The sequence below is a fragment of the Bos indicus genome, chromosome 1, assembly GCF_029378745.1.
Source record: "Bos indicus isolate NIAB-ARS_2022 breed Sahiwal x Tharparkar chromosome 1, NIAB-ARS_B.indTharparkar_mat_pri_1.0, whole genome shotgun sequence".
Taxonomy (NCBI): Eukaryota; Metazoa; Chordata; class Mammalia; order Artiodactyla; family Bovidae; genus Bos; species Bos indicus.
In genome coordinates, this window is record NC_091760.1 from 58,828,997 (window position 1) to 58,850,926 (window position 21,930).

General features: G+C 39.4%; 2 protein-coding genes across 16 annotated transcripts in view; both read right to left on the reverse strand.

Annotated features, from left to right (window-relative positions):
* Nucleotides 1–14,999, reverse strand: part of CFAP44 (cilia and flagella associated protein 44) — a 118,173-nt gene extending 103,174 nt beyond the window's left edge. For 5 of the 7 annotated variants that reach the window (XM_070788011.1, XM_070788008.1, XM_070787998.1 and 2 more), the window contains exons 1-5: nt 10,098–14,999; nt 8,742–8,903; nt 5,193–5,294; nt 1,584–1,739; nt 977–1,136 (exon numbers count right to left, since the gene is read on the reverse strand). In XM_070788011.1, the coding sequence (XP_070644112.1) occupies nt 977–1,136; nt 1,584–1,739; nt 5,193–5,294; nt 8,742–8,814 (491 nt within the window). In that variant the 5' untranslated portion in view covers nt 8,815–8,903; nt 10,098–14,999. The remainder of the gene's footprint in view (nt 1–976; nt 1,137–1,583; nt 1,740–5,192; nt 5,295–8,741; nt 8,904–10,097) is intronic. The other 2 variants (XM_070788003.1, XM_019981280.2) reach the window with 2 other exon arrangements.
* Nucleotides 15,000–15,397: 398 nt separating this feature from the next.
* SPICE1 (spindle and centriole associated protein 1) overlaps nt 15,398–21,930 on the reverse strand; it is a 58,127-nt gene continuing 51,594 nt past the window's right edge. For all 9 annotated transcript variants that reach the window (XM_019982302.2, XM_019982221.2, XM_070788136.1 and 6 more), the window contains 4 exons: nt 20,366–20,549; nt 17,778–17,880; nt 16,921–17,008; nt 15,398–15,682 (listed from right to left, as the gene is read on the reverse strand). In XM_019982302.2, coding sequence (XP_019837861.2) covers nt 15,629–15,682; nt 16,921–17,008; nt 17,778–17,880; nt 20,366–20,549 — 429 coding nt within the window. In that variant the 3' untranslated portion in view covers nt 15,398–15,628. The remainder of the gene's footprint in view (nt 15,683–16,920; nt 17,009–17,777; nt 17,881–20,365; nt 20,550–21,930) is intronic.

A 21,930-nucleotide genomic window follows, 5' to 3' on the forward strand; every position in this document is an offset into this window, starting at 1 on the left:
CAGCACAATGAAAATCACCTGAGAAGTTTTTCAGAGGACGTATGCCCAAAGCCCCGTCCTCACGGAAATAACGCCAGTAGGTCCAGGAAGCTTTCTGAGCATGCGCATGTCAGTAGAAGCTTCTGGATGACTAATAAACCACCTCATTTGAAAAAATAGGCTAGGAAGCCAACAGCATAACTTTCATTGATAACTTGTCCAAGGGCTACAATTTTTTTTTAAAAAGGCCCTCGAGAGAAAACTCCAGGTTTACAAGTTTCAGGGTGAATTAGTTTTAGTTATACCTAGGATTAGAGAAACAGAGTTAGAAGCTAAAATAACAATCTGTTCGATTTTTAAATAAAAAGCAATACTGAGTCAGGAAGAACACTGCCCTACCTCTGTAAGCACCCCTTTTATAAAGGGCCTAAACCTCAGTGTTCAGGCCATGTGGTCATAAACACTGCTCTTTGGAAGGTAAGCATACTAAACTGCTGAACAAAGGCCTTAATGGAAACTGTCTTCAAACCAGTGCCTTACAAACCTACATCATAAAGTGATAGCAAACCCCAAATCTCCTTGTTAATTATCCTACTTTTACATTTCTCTATAGACTCTTATTCTCCTATTAAAACCTGTACTTTTGTTCCCTGCTTCCTCCTCAGGGTTATCTTCTCTATAACTTATCTGATAAATAATGTGAAAGTACTAAGGCCTGACAATGGCCATGTTAGTATTTTAAGAAGGGAGATCAATGATTTTCACTTGACAGGCACTGAAAAAGGGGGCAAAGCTGGTAGTGATAAATGGGAATAAAAGTCCTCCTGGTTTCCTTCACATCAGATCTCCTGAAATGACAGCCAGAAAAGCATTATTTCTTTTTATGGTTATTTGGCTTCTAACAAAAGCTTAGTCTAAATTAAGACCATGGCTATAGTTTGCCAAGCCCTGACCTAAAAAGCTGAAATCCAAAATTATACAAGATTGGAGTGGATACACAAGTGTAAGAAGATCCAGCGGTATGTTTGAATCTGGAGTCACAAAAGGCATTGAGACAAGCTCCATGTAATCGTAGAAGAAGCTTTCTGATATTTTCTTCTTAACTTCCTCCTCTGCCTCCTCTGCATCTGGGGCAGGAGTTTCCATATACCGAGATTCTAAAAAGTGAAAAATATTTTAACTAAGAAGAGTGTCTGATCAATCCTAATATCATATTTCATGAAGACAAGAAAAATGCATCTAGCCCATAATACTCTAGCAGTAACTACTACTTCTGGCCTGAACACAGGATGCACCACAAGGGAGCACCTGGCTACAGTAGTCTCAAAAGACAGCACATGATCAGTTCCAAGGAAGAGTTATTCTCACTGATGTAGGGTTGATCCCTCCTTATACCATCCCACTGCCCAGAAAAATCCAGTATGAGTGTGTGATTCTCAGAAATGAAATGTACAGCCCCAGAGCTGCTAAACCACCCTATCAGAACATGTTTTATATTCTTCCTTTTATCACTCCCCACATACCTTGCAAACATTTCTTTTATGGATTTACAACTGTTAAGTTAAAACAGGGACAATCACTGATACAAAACTAATAATAATTACCTCCAAGGCTTTCTGCATAATCATCTTGAAATGAACTTGAACTTCCTTCCAAATGTCCCATATACGATTCATCATCCTCTATGTATGATTCTTCCCCTTCAGTAAATGCTTCACCTGTGGTATTGTCAATAGACTTGTGATCCTCTTTCATAGAAGCTATTAAAAATAAATTGTTTTAATAATTTCTAAATTTGAATTAAACACTTTCTTATTTTCAAAGAAGCTAATATGTCCAATTCGTTTGTACTCTAAATTGAATGAATTTTAAACTCTAAAATTCTTACAAAAATCATTTTATTTGGTCACTCTTGTAGCTTTACAAAAATTGTTTCAAGCTTTTCCTGTGAGTTAATCTCCATTTTCACTTCATTACCAGTCTATTTCCTATCAAAACAGACTTATAAGAAAGTAAAAGGTAAAGAAAAAAAGATTGGCTGGTATGCTGCTGTCATTTTTTCAATTTAATTTGATTTGACCAACCTATTATTTATATGGGACCTTTTAAGGGCTTCCCTAGTGGCTCAGCTGGTAAAGAATCTGCCTGTAATGTGGGAGACCTGGGTTCAATCCCTGGGTTGGGAAGATCCCCTGAAGAAGGGAACAGCTACCCAGTCCAGTCCATGGGATTGCAAAGAGTCAGACGTGACTGAGCAACTTTCACTTTACTTTTATGTCAAAGATCAATAAAGCTGACTGAGTGACTAAGCACAGACAAGAATAAACTTCTCTGGGTGTGACTATTTATCTCTGAATGATATCCCAGTAATAAGTCAGATTATTCTCTTGAGAACAAGCTAGAAGAAAAAGAGAATTGGAATGGGAGTAAAACAGACCTACTAACAGGTCTAAGTTAACATTCAGACCAAGTCCAAACATGAGTGTTGTTCAAATATACCATGTCGAGCAGGTGAATGGGCCAGGTAAAGTTTCAGAATAACAAGGCAGAAATGGTAAGTGTGCTAGACATAAGTGGAACCGCCTAGCAGATCTAGCTGTGAAAGTGAAAGTGTTAGTCCTCAGTCGTGTCTGACTCTTTGCGACCCCATGGACTGTAGCTCGCTAGGCTCCTCTGTGTATGAGATTCTCCAGGCAAGAATACTGGAGTGGGTAGCCATTCCCTTCTCCAGGGGGTCTTCCCAACCTAGGGATCAAACCCTCAAGCAGATTCTTTACTGTCTGAGCCAAGATCTAGCTGAGATGAAGGTAAAAGATGAGAAACAAGGCCCAAGACTAATATGAATGGGGTGAGAAAGCTGGGCCAAGCCAATCAACAAGACAACAGGATAGGGTTCTGTAGGATTCATGCATTTGGATGGAAAGAAAATAATCCTGGACACCTAAATGTGGCCCCATTTCTTGAATTGCCGCAAGAGGGACCCTTGGCTAACTATTCTCCAATAATACCACTGAACAGCTATCTTAGCTCTTCCATGTGACTATCACAATCAATTATTATTTCCCTGCCTCTAGATTACAATATTAAAAGCTTGACACCCAAGCTGCCATGAAATGAATTAAGGCTGCCAGCTAGGAAAATGGAAGTGGGAGTGAATACAGGTGAAGGGGAGTGAATCATTTTTCTAAAAATGAATATTCTGAGCCTAGTTGAAGGGCTGTGACACTGATAGCAAAAGTGCAGCTTGGAAAGAAAAAACTAACAGGCAGTGCTGGACAAAGGGTCATTATCATTAAATCCATCCATCCAGGAAAATGCTGCAAAGGACTGGAAGCTATCAAGTAGACAATCCTCTGTGCAGGAAGCAGAGAAAAGTGTAAACAAAAGAGATGCAAACTGAAGTTTTTTGAGGAGAGTGATATTTGGGCAGGATAATTCTAGTGGAAGTATGGACAGGATGACTTGAGTAGAGATCCTTGTTATAAAAGTCCAAGTAAGAGAAGATCAGAGATCAGATCAGTCGCTCAGTCGTGTCCGACTCTTTGCGACCCCATGAATCGCAGCACGCCAGGCCTCCCTGTCCATCACCAACTCCCAGAGTTCACTCAGACTCACGTCCATCGAGTCAATGATGCCATCCAGCCATCTCATCCTCTGTAGTCACCTCCTCCTGCCCCCAAACCCTCCCAGCATCAGAGTCTTTTCCAATGAGTCAACTCTTCACATGAGGTGGCCAAAGTACTGGAGTTTCAGCTTTAGCATCATTCCTTCCAAAGAAATCCCAGGGCTGATCTCCCTCAAAATGGACTGGTTGGATCTCCTTGCAGTCCAAGGGACTCTCAAGAGTCTTCTCCAACACCACAGTTCAAAAGCATCAATTCTTCGGTGCTCAGCCTTCTTCACAGTCCAACTCTCACATCCATACATGACCAAAGGAAAAACCATAGCCTTGACTAGACGAACCTTTGTTGGCAAAGTAATGTCTCTACCAGACCACCTGATCTGCCTCTTGAGAAATTTGTATGCTGGTCAAGAAGCAACAGTTAGAACTGGACATAGAACAACAGACTGGTTCCAAATAGGAAAAGGAGTTCATCAAGGCTGAATATTGTCACCCTGTTTATTTAACTTAAACGCAGAGTACATCATGAGAAACGCTGGACTGGAAGAAACACAAGCTGGAATCAAGATTGCTAGGAGAAATATCAATAACCTCAGATATGCAGATGACACCACCCTTATGGCAGAAAGTGAAGAGGAACTCAAAAGCCTCTTGGTGAAAGTGAAAGTGGAGAGTGAAAAAGTTGGCTTAAAGCTCAACATTCAGAAAACGAAGATCATGGCATCCGGTCCCACCACTTCATGGGAAATAGATGGGGAAACAGTGTCAGACTTTATTTTTCTGGGCTCCAAAATCACTGCAGATGGTGACTGCAGCCATGAAATTAAAAGAGAAGATAAACACCTAAAATAAAACATAATATGGAGAAATCATGGGTTGGCCAGATAATGCCTCAGATAAACTGAAAGAATTTAATGTACAATTTATAAGTAAATTGATTTCCCCAGGACCTGATCTCCTCCAGGTGAATAGTAAAAATTGTATTTCTGAAGCTAGATTTAGGACTAGAAACTAAAAAAAGTCAAGATTCCACTAAGCTACCTCACACCATGATGCCCAGTCAGAAAGAACTGGCAGTCTTTTAAAAATCCTATTACAAAGTCTTCACTTTCCCTTATATCTACATGTGATATTCTTCCATGTATGGTATCCAATTTAATTCTCAGACAGCTCACAATGGTCATTTTGTGGGTAGGAAAATTGAGGCGCAGAAAGCTGAAATAATTTATCTAAGATCAAGCATCTCTAAATAGTAGACCCAGGACTCAAAACTGAAGTCCAATTCTCTTTCCACGACACTGTATCAGAGGGGCCCATTAAAGACCTTGTAGACCCGACAGGAAGGAGCCAGACCAGATGCGAAAATGGGTCACTATCAGTATAGAGATGATAGTAGCTTCTCTGTTCTTTAGGAGCTAGAGATAAAATTATTAAAACACAGAATCTTCCCCCTAAAGAACTTAAGAGTTTAGTAAGGGAATTCAACAAGTAAACTTTTCTGTCATATAAACTTAGACGTACACTCTTTAAAAATTATTTTACCTAAATTTAATAATAAAGACCCTAAATTTATACTAAAATCTTTACTTACTTCTTGATGGAGATCTAGAGGAATGAGACTGCCTTCTGTCACTGTTTGACCTATCTGATTTCCCCTCATCAGTATCCTGATCATCTGGTTCCTTCATTTTCCCTGTAAGCATAAAATTGAGACAGAGAAAGGGAGAGAGCTATAAAACAGAAATCAGAATTTTTTTCCTCTCAACAAATTCCACAAGCACCAAACACCATATGTGGTGACAATCGTATATTTACACAGTATCAGAAATGACTTTACCAGCGGGAGGCCACAACTACCATCAGAGACCTCTGCGATGTGGCGAAAGAGAGTCAGACACTCCCTTCCTCCAGCAAACTTGTCACCAGACAAGCTGTGGTTTTCCAGAGGTCCACAGTGAGACACCACCCAAGCCCATCATCATTCCCTAAATGCTCCACCATTAAAATTAACCCTCTGCCATCCTGCCTCGGGTTCATCCCCTCTGCTTCCTCTTCCCATCATCAAACTCCCCTGGTGTTGCTAATCAATTTCAATACTTAAATATTTGTTGAGGACATATTCTCTGTATCAAGTCTTATGTTAGGCAATAAATTACAGTACTGAACTACAAAGATACAACCCTTAACTTAGTGGAGCTTGTTTAGAAAGACAAGTATTAAACAAGCAATTAAAATGTAATGAGTTTTACAAAAATTAGGGTGCTGTGGGCACATATAGCAAGAAGATGAAACCATGTCTGGAGTTAGCAAAGGGGCATTTGAGATGGGACATTAGAAGAGGTTGGCCAGGCATGAAGTGGGAAGTGAGGGAGCTTCAGAGAGATGCTTCCGTCTATGAAGGGCTGAAAGCAGGCTACTGGCTAGATCAGGAGAGTAAAATGGACATTGAAGAGGAGGCAGGCAGCAGGTTATATAATTGTCTCTAAGTTTTGCTACGGAGTTTAGAACTTATTTCTATGGAAATTGAATGCCATTGAAGGTCTTTAAGGAGGGGAATGACATGAGACATTTTCTCTGTCCTCTCTCTCTATTGCAGCTCTTGTAGATGAGAACACCTACTATATCTTTCTTCTAAGTCTTCCTTTTCCTGCACTAAACATTGCCTGTTTCCTCAGCATCCTTCTATGGCATGGCTGGCAGGCGGAGTAGAAGTCCTATCTGGATCAGATTTGTGGTTAGATTCAGGTTTCAATCCCAGTTTTGCCACATAACTAGCTAATAAAACTTTACATCAATTCCTCAGCTGTAAAATGGGAATGTAGAGAAAACTTCTTATAAAGCTACTATGAAAATTAACTGAACTACTGCATTATTATACCATTCTGATCTCCAAAGGAAGACTATACCCCCAAAGCAGCTATGATCTACACTACATGATCAGTGCATGAGAGGGTAGGATGACTACCACCTACCTTCATCTTCTGAACATACTTTAATCCATCTGTTTTCTTGCACTGACATAATAATGACGCCCCCTCTTGATTTTTTTGTTCATTTTAATTCTTTTAGAATGAAGGAATTGGGAAGTTGTAACCTGGTGAGGCTTTGATGACAGAGAGACTTGTTTGGCCAAGAAAAAAAGGTTAGCTTGGCCACAGGCCAAGCTCCTAACATCCCTTAACCTGTTAGTCCTTTTATATGTAAAATAGAGATGATAAGCTTGTCTGGCAGAATCACTGTAAATATCAAATGAGATCTTTTATACCCACAGTTCTCAACTCTGGCTGCACTTTACAATCACTTGGGAAATGTTTCACAACATACCATTCTTACGGTCTCACTCCCTCTATAATTATTTTGGGCAGACAGAGAATAGAAACCAGGGGTAAAGATCAGTGGTTTAGAGCAAACTCCTTGTTAGGTACTGGAAAATGGGAATTTTACTATGATTACTATACATTCTCTTTAATACAGCGAGGGCTCAATAAATATGACTATACAATCTTGACAGTTGAAAGAGTTTTAATCTGGTCCAACCTCTCACCCAAGTCACACATCTACAGCTCAAGCCCAGCACCGCTAGAAAAGTAGTCTCGGCTCTTCCTGTTACTAGTTGTAGGGTGCTGAGTCAGTATTTAACCTCTCTGTGCCCTCTCATCTATAAAGTGCAATACCTACTTCACAAGGTTGTTCTGAGAGCTCAGTGAGTTAATACAGTAAAGTTTTCAAAGAAGAGTGCCTGATACTCACTATATAAAATCAGGATGAATGTATCACTTTCTGAATAAAGGAACAAATGAAAGAACACACCAAGAGACACCAGCTTCAATTTAAACATATCAAGAGAGTGAACACATTCTGTTAATGAGTCCTATTTCTTAGTAAGCTCATTTTATATTATACAAAATCTCCCTTTCTGCAGCTTGGATCTATTTGGCCCTTATTCTTCTGGGAACACATAGGACAAGTTTTTCTGTTTACTATAGCCATTCAAATAATTGTAGCTGGTTTACTTTCCTCCCCAGATCCTCTTTTCCCAGCTAAAGCATCTCAATTCTTTCAACTATTCCTCACTAACATGTTTTCAACTTTTTTCAACATCTGGACAGATCAAGAAATTAATTCCCAGTGCATCATATACCCCTCCCAATTTTATATGTACTTTGAAGGATCTGGACGCTTTCCAGAAGATATGAACCATCACTTTACTGGTTAGGGACATTGTGTTTTTTCAAGGTAGCCTAATATTACGTTATCTGCAAGGGTGGCATGTGCAGGCTCATTATATACCGAGTTTTCATAATCCATTTGTGGCCAGCTAGAATCACTAAACCTTATTTGTGTGTTCCTAATTTTGGGGGGCTCCAAAATCACTGCAGATGGTGATTGCAGCCATGAAATTAAAAGACGCTTACTCCTTGGAAGGAAAGTTATGACCAACCTAGATAGCATATTCAAAAGCAGAAACATTACTTTGCCAACAAAGGTCTGTCTAGTCAAGGCTATGGTTTTTCCAGTGGTCATGTATGGATGTGAAAGTTGGACTGTGAAGAAAGCTGAGTGCCAAAGAATTGATGTTTTTGAACTGTGGTGTTGGAGAAGACTCTCAAGAGTCTCTTGGACTGCAAGGAGATCCAACCAGTCCATTCTAAAGGAGATCAGTCCTGGGTGTTCATTGGAAGGACTGATGCTAAAGCTGAAACTCCAGTACTTTGGCCACCTCATGTGAAGAGTTGACTCATTGGAAAAGACTCTGATGCTGGGAGGGTTTGGGGGCAGGAGGAGAAGGGGACGACAGAGGATGAGATGGCTGGATGGCATCACTGACTCAATGGACATGAGTTTGGGTGAACTCTGGGAGTTGGTGATGGACAGGGAGGCCTGGCATGCTGTGATTCATGGGGTCGCAAAGAGTCGGACACGACTGAGTGACTGAACTGAACTGAACCATGTCCTATCTTATACAACTAAACTAGCTAGGTTTGGGAGTCTATTTGTAGAACTATCTTACATCTATTTTCATTAGACTCACACTCACTGTTCCAGCCTATGGCTAATCCTGTTAACCAACTCACTAGGTAGACTGTGAAGTTTTGAGTCAACCCTGAAGAAGTATAAAGAAAAAAGAAAATTACAGTACACAGTGATGCAGAGTATGTGTTGCTAGAAGGAAGTTGGCTAGAAGCCAGACAGAGAGCTCCCCAAGGTGACATTACTCAGATTCATTTCCTAGATTTCCAGAGTCAGTCCCCACTCTCACGAACTGTGTGCCAGAGCTGCTCACGTTGAGAGTCATAGATTCCTGCATAAAAACAGACACTCAGTTTTTACTTTATAGTGTGAAATACAACTGTGGATAGAATAATAGCTTGTGGGTTTTTTTGTTGTTGTTTTGTTTTTTAATGTTTACCATGTGTCAAGCACAGTTCTGAGGATCTTACACATACTGTTTACTGTTTCACGTATTTCTCAAAACTCCATGAGTTAGGTACATTTTACAGATGAGAAAGCAGAGCAGTTACTCTTTGAATCCTTTCCTCTCACCCAGCTCATGCAATTGAGTTCCAAGTGCTGTTGCCCAGTGTCCAGTTCTGCCTTTTGTATCCATTCTCTGCCTTCTAGTCCTACTGTCACCATCCTAGTTCTGGTCCCCATCCTGTCTCACCTCTGCCATTACCACAGCCCCATTCTCTTTCTCTGGTCCGTTTCTACACTGCCTCTTATATGTCTAAAACTCAGCTTTTAGTGTGCCACTCTTCTTGTTTAAAACTTTGTGGTTCCTCATTGCCGCAGAATAAGAACTCAGATTCCTTGGTGTGGCACAAAGGCCTTCACTGTAAAGTCTGCAGCTCATCTCCTGTCACCTTCCCCCTCCCTGAACGCTCCTCAGCCCCTCCTCCTTCCAGAAAGTTTTAGTCAGTAGCCAACTGGGACAACTCAGCGGTTGCCTGGACATGCTGCCGACTTGCATGTTACTATATCCTACTGTATCTTGCATGTGCTACATACTTGACCTGTATTATCCTATTTAATTGTAACAGGAACCCCATGAAGTAAGCACCACCACCTTCCCTGCCTAGATGAGGAAACTAAAGTGTAGAAGGTCAACCTGCCATGTGTCACACCGCTTAGTGTGGGATGGGGTGTCTTGTTGACTGAGAACCCAGGCACTTTCCCACCAACCACCCCACCCCTCTGGCTTTTGGCTCAGCCGGGTCTAACTCAGACTCCAGCTGTCCTGTCTTCCTCCCTAGTTAGATTATGAGCTTTTGCAGGCAGGAACCGTGTCCACTTTGTATCTACAGTGTGGAACCCCATTCCTGCGAATGCTGTCACTTCAAATGTTTAGCAAACTGATCCACAGACAGGATAAGGAATATGTTTCAACGAAGTCCGGAAAACACTAGTTCAGTTTAAGAGAAGTCCAAATAGAGCTCACTGCGCCCTGACTCACTAACAGATTTGAAGGGGAGGTTGTGGGAACTGCCAGGCTTACCTAAGGTACTCCACGGGCTCTCGGCTTTCTTTCGCAGTCACAGCACCAGTCCCAGTTCTCCGTTTACAGCGGTTACCACAGCAACGCCAACACACCTTCCAGACGGGAGGGGACTGCCGGCGCATGCGCTGCCCGAGGTGACTGTCAGTCAGCTCAATCTCATTCGCCCTCTAGCCCCGCCCATTTCGTGGCCCAGGACTCAGGATCAAAGCCAAACAGAAAGCCCAGCATCCTACTAGTTTATCAGCCCAGATTAATATGTATGTCTAGCTTATGATTATTATCCTAAGAATGCTTTATTGGTAACTTGAACACTTTGAACGATATGCCCAATAATACAAAATGGCTCAAAGCTTCCCTGATCACAGACTATCATCAGCAGAGATATATGTCACAGAGACATTTTTGTTTTATTTATTTTATACTATATTATCTCTGTTGGTCTTTAGGAGTAATATTTTATGTTGTGGGCTCTTTGGTAGCAGGACTCTAAGTGCACAAAATATAGACGTGGCTTGACAGATTTCTCAGTTTAGCAGTTTGCTCTCCCAACTGCTCTGAGGCACAGCCAGAGATCATTATTATTTTTAAGTACCTAACTAATGTTACTGGTTACAAAACATTGTTTTTAAATGGCTACAACCTTGCAATATGTGACAAAGAACTTTGCATCCAGAATTTTAAAAAAATAACTCATAATTCAATAAGAAAAAAACCCACCTAAATTTTTAAATGGCAAAGGACTTCGAATACTTCACTTCAGATATATGAACAATCAATAAGCACATGGAAAGATGCATAGGAGTAGGCTCTAGAGAGTTGCATACCACAATGCACACATTTCACACTGGGATGGATAAAAGTTTAAAAATCACCAGTACCAAATGTGGGAGGATGTGGAGCAAATGGAACTCCCATATATTGCTGCTGAAATGAAAGGTAACACAACCACTTCAGACACACCAATTGGTAGTTTCTTTAAAAGGTAAATATTTACCAAGACATTCCATCTCTAAGGCATTTTCCCAAGAGAATAAAAAATTTGTTCATACAAAGCCTTATATATGAATGTTCATAGCAGCCATATTCACAACAGCAAAAGAATTGGAAACCACCAAAATGGCTATTGACAGGTGAATGGGTAAATATATATACAATGGAATACTACTCAGAAGTAAAAAGGAAGAAACTGACACACACAAAATGGATGAATCTCAATTAGGATGAGTGAAAGAAGCCAGGTACAAAATGTTACAGTGTGTGTGATTCCATTTATATAAAATGCAAACAGATCTATGATGATCAAAAGCAGATCAGTGGTTGCCTAAAGCTGGAGCAAAAGGAGAGATGCACTGCAGAGAGACAGAAGACTCTTCTGGAGATGCAGGAAATGGTTTTAATTGTGCTGACAGTGCTGTGTGTATACACAACTGCCAAAGTCAATGAATTGTTGTCTTTAAACATATGTATGGATGTATTTTATTGTATATAAATTATTTCTCATGTTAATAAGAAAAATAGCTATATAATATTCTATTGGTTTCTTTCATGTTACACAATGATTTTCCAAAAACTGTGTATTATGCATTTATTGGTAATATTGGACTTCCCAATGGTGCTAGTGGTAAAGAATCTGCCTGCTAAGGCAGGAGACCTGGGTGTGATTCCTGGGTCAAGAAGACCACCTGGAGAAGGAAATGGCAACCCACTCTAGTATTCTTGCCTGGAAAATCCCACAGACAGAGAAGCCTGGCAGGCTACAGTCCATGGGGTCGCAGAGAGTCGGAACACAACTTAGTGACTAAATAACAAACTTATTTTTAAACAGCATGTAGTTATTTTCAAATAATATGCTCAACATGTTTTATTTCCACCTTAAAACATATTTAAATTTAAAACACTGGATCCAAATATTGAGAAAAATATAAATGCACTATAGAATGTCTTTAAAAATCTAGAAATACAGAGGGACTAGTGCATTAAACATCCCCGAACTGGCAGTCATTATGGAATGCTTGTGAATCAGGTCCTGTTCTTAGCATATTTACATCCATTTATCTCACATAATCCTCACAACCCTATAAGAAAGGTAATACCTCTATGGGAGAAATTAACTTGACCAAAGGACACAGCCCAAGCAACAGAGTTAGCACATGAATACAAGTTTTCTGACGCCAACACTTGCACCCTTAGCCACCATGCTATATTAGTTATTTCTTAAGTTAGTAGAAGTCAAATAATTGTTTTAAAAAAGAGCTTCAAGTCCTGGGCTTTACTTCTTATAAGCATTCTAACATTGGGTAACTTATTCCACCTCTAGAGCTCAATTTCCTCATCTATAAAGAAGAGTGGGATGGTATTTAAATATACTCAATTCATAGGTTAACTGTGAGAGCTAAATGTGGTAAGGGGCTACTGTAGCTTAGCACAGCACCAGCCACAGGAATGGATCAATAGAGAACAGCTCTTATCATTATGGTGCTTCCATACCATACACACTGTAAGAGGGCAGCAAAAATAAAATAAAATTTAAAAAATAAATAAATAAATAAAAACTGGAATGGAAAAAAAAAAAAAAAAGAGGGCAGCATAGCATAGGTTTTGAAAAAAGACTGCCTAGGTTCCCATCAAGTGCCACCATTCCCAAGTTATGTGACCTTGATAGAGGGCTTACCTCCTTGAGCCACATTTCCTCATCTGCAAAATAAGGATAATATTAATAGTGGTGTTGTTGCTCAGTCACTTAGTCATGTCCAGTTCTTACGGTGTCATGAAATCATGTGGCTAAAACAGTGCCTATTGCTTAGCAAACAGTAAATTATTATTAAATTCTGCTAATCCAAATGGTTTTGCTAATCGACTTCACTTTCACGCACTGGAGGAGGAAATGGCACCCCACTCCAGTATTCTTGCCTGGAGAATCCCAGGGATGGGGGAGCCTGGTGGGCTGCAGTCTATGGAGTCGCACAGAGTTGGACACGACTGAAGCGACTTAGCAGCAGCAGCAGCAGCATAGGAATGATTATATCACAACTGTGGATTTAGCTATCCACATATAGTTTTCCTCCCAAGCTGTAATCTGGAGAACTGCAAACTTTATTAAAATATAGCAAGTGATCACTGGCTTTCTGGGGCATATTGGAGAAGACATGTTAGCAAAAAACTTGCATCCAAACCCAAGAAACACAAGTAATCTGAGTTTGGACTGTTAAAAGTAAATACAAGTAGTACATCACAGTCAAACACTGCAGAGTTCACCGGTCTGCAATGCTATATATAGATTTATGGTTCCCAAGTTTGACCATGAACCAAGCCACATGAAAGGCTTATTTAAAAAGACATCAGAGTTTCTTCTTCTTTTTTTTTTTTTTAGGTCTGGGGTAGGGCCCCCAAATTTTCATTTCTAGTAAGTACACCAGGTGATGCTGATGCTGATGGCTGGGGTTCATGTTTCAAGACCCACTGATGCTGTTGGTTCTGAAAGTTGATAAACAGGAGCTAAAAAAGGCAGTTTAACTGTTAATTAAAACCAAATATGCACTAATTTATGATTTGGGGTAATAAATATCTTTATAATGATGTTTCCCAAACTTGGCTATTCACTGGAATCATCTCAGGAGGATTTTCCCCAACCCCCCAGAGATTCCAACTTAATTGGTCTAGAGTGAGGACTGGGAATTGGGAACTTTAGAAGGTCCTCAGATGACTCTAATGGCATCTGAAGTTGAGAAGCATTACTTCAGAAGGCCTACGAAAGAAAGCCTCCTTACTCTGCATCTATTATTACTGGAGCTTTTTCAATCTACTTGTGTATTTTATCAGCAAAAACAAACATTAACAGGATGAAGACTTACATGCCAGTCCCACAGGTTCCCAGTGAGCTACCGGTAAAAGTTCTTTGCATTGTTTCTCAACTCTGACTGCATATGAAATCACCCTAAGTAGCTTTTAAAAATGTCATGCAAAGGCATCTTAGAGGTTGAAAGGAATATAGAGGAAAAAAATAAAGAGTCAACAAGTTGGAGAATATGAAAGAAAATATTGAGTTGGCCAAAAAGTTCAACCCAATCTATGTCAAAATAATGCATTCACAAACCAAGCAGATAACCTGACATTTCAATAATACAAGGAATAACACCAAAATGGTTTGATATGCCAGACAGGGAAAGTATTTATTAAATACCAAGTTTTAAAAAGTGCAATACAGATGGAAGAATCTGCAGTAATGCAAATGCACACAGATGACTTCACATAAATCTAATCAGTGATACCTGTGCTGTCTGAGAAAGTTCCCCCAAGTAGTTTCAATGTGTTTCCCCTTCCCAGTCGCACCTCACTTAGGCTGAGAATTCCTATCATAGAGCCAAGGAGCAGAGACCATGCCAAAACCCAAGTTTAAAATAGCAACCAATATGTGAGCCCAAACAGGTACCTTAAGAAAAATTTACCCTGAAGGTATAGTAGATTATAGGCTGGGGAAATGTGCTAGCAACGTTTTGTACTCAATTCTGTCCCAAACATTAAATAAGCCGTAAATCAATGTTCCTGTACTGAGATATTCAAGCTCAATTGTTATTTATTTAACATACATTACCATAACTAATGTGACATTTTCACATTTGAAGACTATGTAAGAATTTTATAGTGAAGAGAAGACTCTTGAGGGTCCCTTGTATTGCAAGGAGATCAAACCAGTCAATCCTAAAATGTTCATTGGAAGGACTGATGCTGAAGCTGAAGCTCCAGTACTTTGGCCACCTGATGTGAAGAGCTGACTCTTTGGAAAAGACTGCAATGCTAGGAAAGATTGAGGGCAGGAGGAGAAGGGGACCACAGAGGATGAGACGGCATTACTGACTTGATGGACATGAGTTTAAGCAAGCTCTGCACGAGTTGGTGGTGGACAGGGAAGCCTGGTATGGTACAGTCCATGGGATTGAGTCAGGCACAACTGAGTGAACTGAACTGAACTGAAGAACTTTATAATATATAAACCACTCTTACCTGCTTAAGCAAATATAAACAAATACTCCCATGCTTACTTTTGAAAACCATACATTTACTTGATAGAAAAAGTGATAGACACAGCAACTTCCCCTAAAAGGGGGTGTTAAATTTTTCTGAAAGCCAGAATTTAGTCACACAGAGGCTTTTTATTGTAAGTTACATGAAAACCAACTTAGTTCTTCAGAAAAAAATAAACAACAATTAAGATATACTAGACCAAAAAATTCTGAATAAAGATGATAAAGATAAAAATATAATACTGAAAAAACCCTTGAATTTATTAGAATACACAATTTTAATTTTCCTCTAGTCAAATTTTATTTACAAGGCTATTTGTCGGAAATCTATTTGAAAAGGCAGAAATTAAAGTAATTGCTTTATTTCTTGGTTCTGTTAGTGCTAATTCACAAGATCTTTGTTAAGTTTTATCTGAAAGAAAAACACAGAAACTTGAAAGCAGGAGCATGGAAAGGGGGAAGTTCAAGAACATATTACTGAAAACAAACTCTACAACTCGACCTCACTTATGACACGTGGGTAGAAAGAGCAAACCAGCCTTCTTCATTTTGTTTCTCAATCTGTTGAACAAAGATGCAAAAAGGCTTTAGAAAGTAATCAGGAGCACAAGACCACTCAAGATTTATAATTACTCATACCAAGTAAAAGAACCAAAGTTACCCTATACCGCTGAATGGTACTAAAAATTATCAATACTGTCAATTTTTATCCTGTAACAGAGACATTCCCAAATATTCCCTGGTCAACAGATCTCCTTATTGGTTTGGGAGGCCTATTTTTTAAAAAAGGATCAATCCAGTATTTTATGCAAGTCATACATACAACTTTTTAAAATAACAAAAAGTTATTTGATCTTGGTAAATTAAATGTTACTAAATTCCAGAAATTAAGGGCAGATTATATAAAATAGTTTACATTAAAGCTCTTTTTAGGATGTAAGAAACAGCAAAGAACAGACAAATCTTCCAGTGCTAGGCAATTGGGCTATCTGAGCCTATCAATTAATTTGGACTATAAATACTCAACACTTACTGAAGCACTCACTATTTGGTCTAATTCCTGAAGCTAGTAATAAGAAGAGCAAAGATGATTGTCCCCCATCAAACAGTTGTTAGCTCACATTTGCAAACGTAATGTTTATGATGTTAAAGTTATCCTCACAATTTGCTATGACCAAACAAAGGAGAGTTATTAATATATTTTGCTGTATTACCAGCACAGAAACATTCCTTTTGCAAAAAATCGGGATACATTGTAAGAAAAGTTTAGTTTCTATATATTCCTGTAATAAATCAGAATACATACAAATATGTAAGACATTTATTAACCGTTTGTGCTGGAACTCTCTAAATGTGGCATGAAACCTCTCTGTGGCACACTGGGGCAGAGTGACAAGGAGAGTGACCAGTGCCAGGGCTCCAGCTATCCCAAGGCCTACAAAGCCACAGCAAGGACCTTGGAAACCAGAACCTCATAAACCCACAGCCCACCCAAGACACCCCTGTGTGTCTTGCCACACTATTTAGAATGCTCTGCAGGAAACAATAACGTCCATCTTTGTTGCAATCATTGAATTGCATTCTATTCCTCAGTTACCCTAGAAAACAAAAGAAGTGCATGCTTGCTTTTTCTAATGAAGGTGAATTAGTGTTTCTTTTCTTCTGAGCATTGTATATTATCTTTAAGATAACAGGAATAATAATTAAGCACGACCATTGCCAAATCAACCACCTTCCACTCTACACACTTTGCCCTCCGAACCTCTACGCACATTTCACAATTACACTTTATCATATACCTTTGCTCTTGGATTAAGAGGTGTCAAGCGCCCACTTCCTGAGGTGGCATTTAAAGGAGAACAAGAATTACTAGCAGCCCCTGAAGATCTATGTAAGAGAAAAAAAAAAAAAAGAAAAAGTGAGAGAGTAATCTATCATTATTAACCTTTAAAAATGATACAAGACACAATTCTCAATATTGCCAAGAGCTTGAAATGGAATGGCTGACTTAAATCCAAATGAGGTAAATTATTTGTAACACATTTTTACCAACCTAAGCCTTGTTTTAATTAGTAGATTTTCCTTTTTGGAGTATTTTTAGGTTTACAGAAAGACTGAATGAAATGTATAAAGACCATTACACTACCATACAGATAAGTTTTTAACATTAAAAGAGGAAGTACAGATGTGGAGGGGTGGGGGACAAGGCCGAAGTCATGGAAGAGTAATGAGACTTGGAGCAGTATAGTGGTAGCATGTAGAGTGGATACAGAGAGCCAGGCACATCCTCATTTACCAGCCACATGTCCCATTTAAGCAAACCACCCAATTAGCTGTATGAGCTTTGGTTTCACTTACTGTAAAGAACAAAATACTACTGCTCAATTTATCCACACTGTCACATATTACCTCCAGATTTTGTAACCCATAAAGTGCTCCACATATGTGCCATTATCCCATTTTTGTTTCAATAACCAACCCAATGTTTTTCTACTTAATGAAGGATTTTTCCTCACTCCTTTTCCCTGCCCTCCAAATTCTCCTCCCCAATCACTTGATTTTCTCTACATGAGTAAATCTATCTGAATCTAAGTCAGATTATATTATTTTCAAAAAAAGCATGAAACACAAACCATGCTTTTGATTTTAACCCTACCTTCTTGAATTTAGCCCACTAGTAGGAGAGTCAGTACTGCATTTTGAGCTTTCTGGGGCTTCTGCTCCAGGAATAGACACCTCAATTGTCCTCTTTCCTCCTTCTATAATATAAAAATAAACATTAGTTACATTACCTTTCATTACAATGAAAATTAAAATTTAACTTGATTTCTGTCTTACTGCAAATTTTACATTATAAATTTGAGGGTTCTGTCTATATTTTTATTATAATGGCCCACAAATACACTTCAAGGTGTTTTTTAAAAACAAACTGTGAGACAAAAAATTGTAGTTACTAGTGTCAATTCAGGAGCATGCCAGTTCTTAGAGAGACAAAATCTTCAGACAAGTGGTATCATGTCAGATCCTCAAGTGAAAAACAGAAATTAAGACCTATCCTAAAGAACAAGAGATCCTGGTTAGAGCTGCTTATCTAAAGCTTTCCAAAAAAAAGGAAAAAGAAAATTTCTGGAGTTATGCAGTAAAACTACATCTTCTAAATCTATTACATTACTGCCATTACTGAAGACATTAAATTTGGAGGGGAAAGTTGGCTGAAGAGTTCATATGGCCAATGGCAACTATAATTATGTACATTTTCAATATTTCAGTAGATAATCAGTCAACAAATATTTACTAAATATCTACTCATGAAAGGCTCAGCCAATGCTCCTGTGAATCACTGCTTAAAACTAGTGCTTTCTGGGATTTAAGAGTAATGACACTCTTTCAATTTTACAACATTTTCCTTGGTTACCCTAGAAAACAAAAGAGGTTCTTCATGGCAAATGATTTATTTTTATCTTTATCATTATAGTCCACAGAGGTTCCTGTGAAACCAAGAATTTCACTTAAGAATACCTTAGACAAACAAGCACTGGAATGGAAAGAACAAGGCTGCAAATCTACCAATTTGCTTTAGAACTTCAGACAAATCACTCAACCTCTTTGTGTCTCGATTTACTTATTTATCAAAGAGTTGTATCAGCTTTGTCTGCTCTGAGCGGTGTCAAAAACTAAATGAGCCAACAAAAAGGAAAGTATTACCCTCAAAGAACTACTGAAATAGATGTCTCATTTTATCACAAGATTATTCTTAAGAGTGATCTGCTTTATTTTTCTTCACTATACTTGGCATTAACTGACAGTGTCTCATATATTTATTTATTTGTATTGTCTGCTCCCCAACTGGAACCCTGGTGTAGTCAAGCCGGGCGGGAACTTGTCCTGTTCGATGCAGTATCCCCAGTGCCCAGAACACAGTGGCACATAGTTGGTATTCATAGACATTGAGCGATTTCACTTATGTATTCTAGTCAGAAGTTGCCTCTAGACTTTCTGACTGTGAAGAACAGTAGACAAGGCTGTAAGGTGAAAGGAGCCCAGAATAAACAAAGAGGAAGGGCCTTAAGGAAATGCACTATCCACCACTTTCTAGTACTTTCCAAATCACTCTGTTTTCTGGGTCTGTTAAGTGTCAAAAAGGAAATAACTCTGAGAGTAAAAGTCTTATTGGTAGGTCCTTTAAAGGCAACCTACTTCAACCAGCCACTGCTGCTGCTGCCGCTAAGTCGCTTCAGTCGTGTCCGACTCTGTACAACCCCATAAACAGCAGCCCACCAGGCTCCCCCGTCCCTGGGATTCTCCAGGCAAGAACACTGGAGTGGGGTGCCATTTCCTATTCCAATGCATGAAAGTGAAAAGTGAAAGTGAAAAGTGAAAGTGAAGTCGCTCAGTTGTGTCCGACTCTTAGCGACCCCGTGGACTGCAGCCTACCAGGCTCCTCCGTCCATGGGATTTTCCAGGCAAGAGTACTGGAGTGGGGTGCCATTGCCCTTTCCGTCAACCAGCCACAGGACGTAGGAATCTTTAAAACAGCATTGCCTGAACACCTCAGGGAGCACAACACTTACTGATACAGAGCTTTGTCTTTTCCTGACACTTAGAACCTTCTCTGTATACCAGGCCCAATTAGTCTCTCTGGAATCTTTATGCAGCTCTACCCCTTAAGGGTCTTAATAATTCAATTTTTGGCTAAAGAGCAACTTGAGGTCTACTTTGTTTCATCAGTATCTTTTAGAATGTGATCACTATGACAACTAATTTTTCAGTTATATTTCTATTGTTTAGAATTCCCTCTAGCATTCCACATCTCCTAAATGTAACAATGAATACAAAGTTTAACTTACAAATGAAAATGTTTTAAAGGCTTTCACAGAATAATAACTTGTAATTTGTTGTTCATGAAATTCTAAATGATCATTTTGATCGTCATGTTTATAATTAGCTGCAGCATATGCCATAAATTAATCATGTACTGTAACTGATCCCATTTACATGGAGGGCAACTTAGGAACTCAGACACCAAAGATGGACTGCAGGCACCATGGATAGCTTTCCAGAAGCTAGAGTGGAGACTGGCCTTCTGGTCCCATTTCTGTCACTGAGTTCTGTTTCTTTCTATATACAATTGAAGCCCCTGAAATACATGGGCTTGAGACTTCTTTTAGCTAAACATACACTCATAGACAAGAAAGTGAAAGTTTCCATGCATCTAAGCTTTTAAATTATGAATCTGTGACTAACCAGCCCATGCTCTGAGAGGCGACTGCACAGGTGATACTGGTGGAGAGGAAGGATTCAAGCCAAGAAGCTTCTGCTGCTCTATTAACTGCAAGAGTTTTCCACGAGCCTCCATACTCTGTCGATTCAGTTCTGCAATCCGTTCCTCCATGCTACTTGGTGTCAGAGGTTGCACTGCTGGAAAAGTCTTAAAAAACAAAAAAAAGACACAGACTCCATGTTAAAAATAATCCAAACAATTCTTACTTTTTGTAAAAATAAACTTTTCCTCTAAGAGCCAGCAAATTAGTATTCATAGTCCTTGCTCGGAGAAGGCAATGGCGACCCACTCCAGTACTCTTGCCTGGAAAATCCCACGGGTGGAGGAGCCTGGTGGGCTGCCGTCTATGGGGTCGCACAGAGTCGGACATGACTGAAGCAACTTAGCAGCAGCAGCAGCAGCAGTCCTTGCTACATGCAAACTTGAATAATAGGCAAACAGTAACAGAATTTACAGATCTCTTAATTTAAAAATAAAGGCTAAAGTGGAGGGATACTTATCCTTCTAATATCAGTACCACATAAGCCTTCTAGTCCCTCTGTCCATGTAGAGTGACTGTGGGACAAAGCAAAGCTTTCCTGCATTTCTTAGTGTTTGCTGAGCTGCACAAAGACCACATAAGCAAGATACTTCTCCCAGTGATTGGCTTCTAAGTAATCCCTATTTAAAGACAGGTCTGGGGTTTGAATCATAATATACACAAGAGGTTCTGTTGTAGTTGAAACAGATGATTCTATAATCATAATCTTCATGCACCGTGAGCTATTTGGCAAAGATTTCTAGGAATCAAATCACTCCTTCTGACCACACATCAGCCCTCCCAGGCTGCTTTTGGCCTGAGATACCTGATTTCAGAAGGTTGGTGACTGTAAAAGAGTATGGGAGGTAAGAGTAAGAAGAAGCCACTCAAGAAATATCACGAAAGTTTGATGTGAAAATTCCTGAAAGAAATGTATATGTTACTCTTAAGTATTTCATTTCATTAAATATGTCCCTTTGAGGGAAAAACAGCTCCTAATAGGAGTCACTAATTTGCAGTTTACACTCATTAGTTAAAAAAGAGACAGTAAAATAGTATGAATTAAAAATCACTCAGTAATTCTGATTATATCAAAAAGAGTAGTGAACACAATAAAACTACATTCTCCTCTCTTGCCTGATTGTTATCCCAGTGGGAAAAGGGGGTAAGCTCAATTTTTAATTCTGTGGTCTTTTTAAAACCAAGAGTTGCCTGCTTCAAATAATCTTCAAAACTCTGCAAAAACAGAAATGTTTCCATTGACTAGAACTGAGACAGTGTGTATCGATGACCGCAGCCCACTCCTGATCTCCTTCTTGGCTTCTTCTGCCAGTCCCTTATGATGGCTGTTTCTGTGACTCGATACTCACATTCCTCCTGAGCCAGAGCTGACAGAGATGGCCCTCACCTCCACTCTCTCCCAACCTTCTTCATAGGAATCCTCAATCCACTGCTGCTAAAACCCTTATGGAAGCCATCACTATGGATCCCTTAATCCATGAAGCTGGC